Source organism: Acanthaster planci, linkage group LG19 (genome assembly GCF_054643075.1).
Source record: "Acanthaster planci isolate LZ-2023a linkage group LG19, COTS_SCS, whole genome shotgun sequence".
Lineage (NCBI taxonomy): Eukaryota > Metazoa > Echinodermata > Asteroidea > Valvatida > Acanthasteridae > Acanthaster > Acanthaster planci.
The window spans coordinates 6,639,131-6,645,231 of NC_141795.1; the positions used below are offsets into that span (position 1 = coordinate 6,639,131).

At 42.2% G+C, this 6,101-nt stretch overlaps 1 protein-coding gene across 4 annotated transcripts in view; it reads left to right on the plus strand.

The window, feature by feature from the left end:
• LOC110977579 (A disintegrin and metalloproteinase with thrombospondin motifs 3-like) overlaps window positions 1–5,374 on the plus strand; it is a 33,711-nt gene extending 28,337 nt beyond the window's left edge. For 3 of the 4 annotated variants that reach the window (XM_087130151.1, XM_022231821.2, XM_087130153.1), the window contains 6 exons: window positions 324–447; window positions 710–930; window positions 1,276–1,414; window positions 1,629–1,849; window positions 2,132–2,270; window positions 2,633–5,374. In XM_087130151.1, coding sequence (XP_086986277.1) covers window positions 324–447; window positions 710–930; window positions 1,276–1,414; window positions 1,629–1,849; window positions 2,132–2,270; window positions 2,633–2,835 — 1,047 coding nt within the window. In that variant the 3' untranslated portion in view covers window positions 2,836–5,374. The remainder of the gene's footprint in view (window positions 1–323; window positions 448–709; window positions 931–1,275; window positions 1,415–1,628; window positions 1,850–2,131; window positions 2,271–2,632) is intronic. The other variant, XM_087130152.1, reaches the window with a different exon arrangement.
• The last annotated feature ends 727 nt before the right edge of the window (window positions 5,375–6,101 follow it).

The window sequence follows — 6,101 nt, forward strand, 5'->3', positions numbered from 1 at the left end:
TGAACAAAAGACAGTTGTATAACACCGCACAATCTGGGCTCTGTTTACAAGGCTGCAGGCCTGGCTGAAATATTCGGGCGTCAAAGAAGGTCACCTGTCAACTTAGAGCAGTGCCTAAAGATTGCTCTGTGCGGCTATAAACGACTGTTAAATGGAATGATGAATTGTTGAAGGATTTTGAAAACGGAAAAAATGATAGCCATGCCGGCCCAGCATCCTCAACGTTGAAAAATGCCCCGGCACGAAGTGGTTAAAACTGGGCCCCACACCTGAATTGTTGTTGTCTTTTAAAGTTCATCTTCATTTGGTTGCCTCCAAATTAGTGCACGGTGACTTGCGGAGATGGTGTCAAGAACCGAGAGGTGACGTGCGACGCTGGCGAGTTCCAGTGTCCTGATGAGGAACCGGCTTCCACCACTACATGCAACTTAGGGGAATGTCCTCAAGGTATGCTCAAAAAGCAAGAAGAAAAGAAAAAACAAAGCTAGAGATTGCAGTCTGTGCGCTAGATGTTCAAGACTTGTTTTTCCTTGGGGTTGGACTTCAACTCGGGGTAGATACCACTACTCGTGACTTGAAGTATTTTGGTGGATGCAGAATCTAATTGGCACATTATTCCAACTTTAGTAGGCTAGAGGGCGCATCAGATGAAAACAGGGGAGTACTCATGTGCAATCTTGCTTTCCTTGGTTTTTCGTTTCATTTCTAGAAGGGCCAACTTTCAGGTGGAAGGCCCACCCGTGGCGGCCTTGCTCCCACACCTGCGGGACCCAGGGCACCCAGATCCGTACAGTGACCTGTTCCAAGAGGCACGGCCAGAAGATCTCCACCGCCCTGGAGAGCAAATGCACCGAGGAGAAACCCGCTACAACCCAACCCTGCAATCGTGAATCATGCCCTGTGCAATGGAGTGTGGGTGAATGGTCAAGTGTAAGTTTTCAATCACGTTTTTTGAAGCAACTTTAAGTCTGAAGAAAGTGTTAGCCTCAACTGTTAGTCTCAAGGAACTGACAGTCTCAGTCACTGCATCAACCACCCATGATCAATTCAACAGGAGTCTGTAATCAACAAGGTATCAGGAGTAATGTTTCAGTATATTTCAGAGGTTTTGTGTCATCGGAAACAAAAAAAAACACTCAGCAGGCCTGCACAGCACTGAGCGGCACAGGTTCCAACAGATTGGGGCTTCTGTTCTTTGTCTTTCATTGATGTTTCCATATTTGAAAATGAAATTCATCATCGTCTTCCTCCTTCATTTGGTTTCCTCCAATATAGTGCACAGTGACTTGCGGAGATGGTGTCAAGACTCGAGAGGTGATTTGTGGGGCACCGGAGAGTGATCCTGGCGAGTTCCAGTGTCCTGATGAGGAACCGGCTACTACTGCTACCTGCAACTTAGGGGAATGCCCTCGAGGTATGCTCAGAAACCAAGATCGTTCCTGTCCAGTGGTAACCTTTTGCTATGACAAGATAGATATGCCACCATTCTTGGCTTGAACTGTATTGGTGGATGCAAATTCTGATCAGCACAATATTTCAAATGGAGTGGGTTGGAAAGTGCGTCAGACGACAGCAATGGAGCGCTCATTCGGACTTTTGCTTTCCTTGGTTTGCCTTTCCAATTTTAGAAAGGCCAACTTTCAGGTGGAAGGCCCACCCGTGGCGGCCTTGCTCACACACCTGCGGGACCCAGGGCACCCAGACACGCACGGTCACCTGTTCTAAAAGGCTCGGCCGGAAGATCTCCACCGCCCTGGAGAGCAAATGCACCGAGGAGAAACCCGCTACAACCCAACCCTGCAATCGTGAATCGTGCCCTGCACACTGGAGTGTGGGTGATTGGTCTAGTGTAAGTTTTCAGCCATGTATGTCCAACAACTGCTAGTCTATAGGTTCAGTGATTGCAGTAATCTTCCATACTCAATTCAACTAGATTCTGTAATCAACAAGGTTTCTTGAGATAAAATTCAGTTTTTGCTTAGTCAGAAACAAAAAAACACTCAGCAGGCCTGCACAACCTCGAATAGCACAGGTTCCAGCAGACTGGAGTTTTTCATCTTTGTCTTTCATTAACGTTTCCATTTTTGAAGTTCGTGTTTATCTCCGTCAATTTTGCTTCCCTCAAATTCAGTGCACAGTGACCTGTGGAGATGGTTTCAAGAGTCGAGAGGTGATGTGCGGCGCGCCACAGAGCGACCCTGGCGAGTTCCAGTGTCCTGACGAGGAACCGGCAACTACCGCAACCTGCAACTTAGGGGAATGTCCAGAAGGTATGGCTCAGAAAGCAAAATGAAAGCTAGAGACTCTAGTCTAGGCTGCAAATGTTCCCTCAACCCTTCATTCCCAATGAGCCAGTTTGACATTTCCAAAAGGACAGTCATTCGAGAACAAAGCACTCTCATGCACACGAGTCCACGTAGGATCATGCGGCTTGATAGGGCAGACTTGGCATGCGTGTCCGAATGACCTCAGATGCGCTTCATTTTGTGTTTGAACACCAAACTGGGTAATTGTAATTTCCTAGTACCCTCCACGTGGGTCCTAGATTCCCGGGACTATAATGTGTGAAGTTCAAGACCCTCAAATATTGAACGATCCTCTGCAAACTTTTGTCCCTTATGGATTCATTTAGAGACCGGCTGTGTACCCATGCAAAGCATCATCTGCCAGCGAGATCAGTTCCGTAGCTACTGTATGATGCCCAACTACGAAGACATCTGCTGCACCACTTGCGAGGAGCAGGAAAACCTTCTTGACGAGGAGGACAGTAAGAAGAAGAAGAAAAAGAAGAAGAAGAAGAAGAAAGGGCGTGGCCGTTCGGGGAGGGAGGAGTAGCCACACCTAGGTGCCTTTACCGAAACTGACCGAGTGCTCTGCACTGCGCCCATTCCGTGCGCTGCCCTAGACCATTTCAATCTGTGCAGAACAGAGAAATCCTTGACAAATTAGCTCGTTCACGGCCTGAACAGAAATGAATATTTCTGATCTGCAAAGGCGCTAGGTAACCTCGGAGCCTCAAAGAACCATGGCCGGTTACCCAACTGATATACTACGGAGTGAGGTAATACTCCCCAACTAAATGGTAGCATTCAAGGAAATGCATATATTAAATTCACCAAAACTACCTCAACAAATATATCGATCAGTATTGATTCTTTTGTATTCATATTTATTGATTGCATCGACTGCTGGCATAGCTCATCTGCTACATTTGAGTGCACACTCCTAAACTCTCTGCAATGTCCTTGAAAACACTGGCTTGATCGGTGAGCATGCGAACTGGTCGCGGAAGAACGATCGTCAGTTTCGGAAAGGTGGCTTCACCCTGAAAGGGCTGTTTTTTTGTTTTTTTCCTATTCCCATCCCCCACCAAGATCTTGGTTGTCACATGACAAATCTTTTTGAACCATAGCGTGCATGTAGAGGCACCCGTTGTAAGTACATCTGTGAATTTTTAATTCAATCTGATTAAGGGTCGAGTTGTTCTCAACACTTTCCAGTTTACACTCTAACACAAGTAGGCCCGAGCGGTGGATTTGTCAATGGGAAGAGTGACTAATGCTGGCCTTGGGAGAAAATGGTTGTTTCACCAGAATAGTGACGGGTCAAATTTTTGGTCATTCACACCATGGAGAAAGGACACAGAAGGAGTTTGAATTGCCCGGGCTATAACATCTGACCAATTACCGTTCTCTGGCATGCCCGGTATGTCCATAGCCAAAGCGTAGTGAATGCTTGCTAAGCACCACCTGTTTTGCAACCATAAGCTCCCTTTGTACCGCATTATCATCGCCACAATTTTTCGTTGGTAATGTGCATCCTTAAAACATTGTGTACTGCAGTATAGGAAGTTGAATATTCATGCCATCAATGGTGCTTGGTATGATCTGACATCAAATTTAATGCTTGCGCAGTTGCTTGTATTAGGCTGTGTGCCCTAAGTGTTCATGTGCAGTCGTTGCCCTGATCGAACACTTTCTTCTGGACTTATTTTGGGAATAAACAGCCAAGTTGTTTATAAGATATTGTGTTTTATCATTTTTATTACAGCATTTATACAAAATGTTATTTTATGAGATCTCATGATCACTCCTTGTGATGAAATAGCGCATTTTGTTTGTTATGAACTTAACTGTCCAGTGGTGGTTTACATGTTGGTGGCCAGTCTTAGCCAAAATCGTACAAAGAATTTGAAAACTGATGTTTTTAGAGAGACAAAATTACAAACATTGCAGGGATAATGGAACAGTGTATCAAACTAAAAAAAAGTTTATTCACGATGGCAAAAGTAGATCTAATTTTAGAGATTTTTTGCACTCCATTTCCTGGTCACGGCGATAAGTTGTAGTTAATTACAAACAAAACACACCAAATATTGCTAGGATGTTACTAACCCTAATTGTCTGGCCAAGCTGCAGGCAGTAAATAAGCATTTTTGGAATGTTTACTATTGTTCGTCTGACCGGTCGGCGAGGATCATCGAGCACTTTGATGTGCCAAAGTTGGAACTCCTTCTGTGTCCTTCCTCCATGTTCACATGTTGCCAAGTTTATTTTTGTGCTTTTAAGTCAACTTTGTGTGCTCCACTGGAAACTTGCCTGGTGTTGTTCAAAGGAGACACATTTCAAACTCTTTTTATTTCCTTTAAAAATCTGGTTTCGTAGATGGTAGATGTTTAAAACCTGCACTCAAGCCAGTATGGAATGGTTGCCTGTCCAGACTGGAATGTACATCAGTCAGTGAAAGAAACATCTTGTATGTGTGTAACAAGGCATGACTTTGTGTTAAAGGGGGATTTACCCGACTATTAGCATACACAGTAGAGATGGTGCTCAAATCTCCTTAAACAGCGGTGTTTATTTTTTTAACCTACTGATCCTCAAAGAAAGCTATGCAACATTTTTTTTGTATTCCTATAAATTAATTGGCAAAGCTATTGAAGTCTTTTGCGTGTATCTATTGAAGATTTTTGCGTGTATATAGGCATATATTAAATGTTGCTGTGTTACGTTTTCAAGACGTTCGGCACATGCATGTACATAGATATTTTCTTTTCGAGAAAGGACTTTGTAGTCTTAGTTGCTTGCATCATGGAAACCTTGGCATCATTGTACATTGTATTTTTAAAAAATTGCTACACCCATATTCAGCATGGTTCTATTATATTAAGAGAGAAAATGCACAGACTTGTTCTGTTTTATGTAGTTCCCCCAAATTCGTTTATTTTAAAAATGACCTCTGAGGTGAAGAAAACGGGAAAGATGTGCTTTTCTTTGAAAGTCAATGTTAAAAGTTACTCATATTAATGGTTACTTTTGTAAACCTACCCTTGTTTCAATTCTGTTGCTTATTAAAGAAAAAAATTCTTTCGAAAGCACGAACGAATGTGTCATTTATTGTTTGTGGTAAATGAAATGCTTTGACAGCTGTTGGACCAAAATGCGGATTTTTCTTCGAATATGTGCCATAGGCCAATACATTTTTGCCAAAAAAATTAAGAATTAAGCCAAAAGTTTCAAATTCTTGCAAAATCAAAAGTAAATCTTCTTTCACCAGGTTACTATTGTTTCAATTCAACATATTTCCATAATGCCAATGGAATATGACGAAAACATGTGGCAAATTATGGCAACAAAATAAATTCAAGGAGTAAAGATGCGAAAAAATAAAGCACATAGAAAGAAAAAGCAGCTGCATAACAATAATGGAGGCATCATCAGAAAGACTAGATCTTGGGTAGACATGCTTTGATCAAAACAGGATATAAATAACGCACTAAATAAACTCCAAACGGTTTGCCCGGAACTGTAAATAGTTTGGCCAAAATGTGTAGAAAAATAATGTGACATATTATAATATCAGTGAGGGGGATTAATTCATTGTTTTCATTGAAATTTGGAGCCATGAAAAAGGTCTTGAATTAATGTTGAGTTATTATTTAAAATTAGTGTCTGCAAAGTATAAACCACATCACTGAAAACAATTAGGAATAAAAAAGACAGAAAGAAAATGTATTTTTCACCGAAACAACAGCAAACATTGCAAAGGGTTTACTATTGATTTCGTAACCTCGGTGTTGATTTGTAAATATATCCATGTTA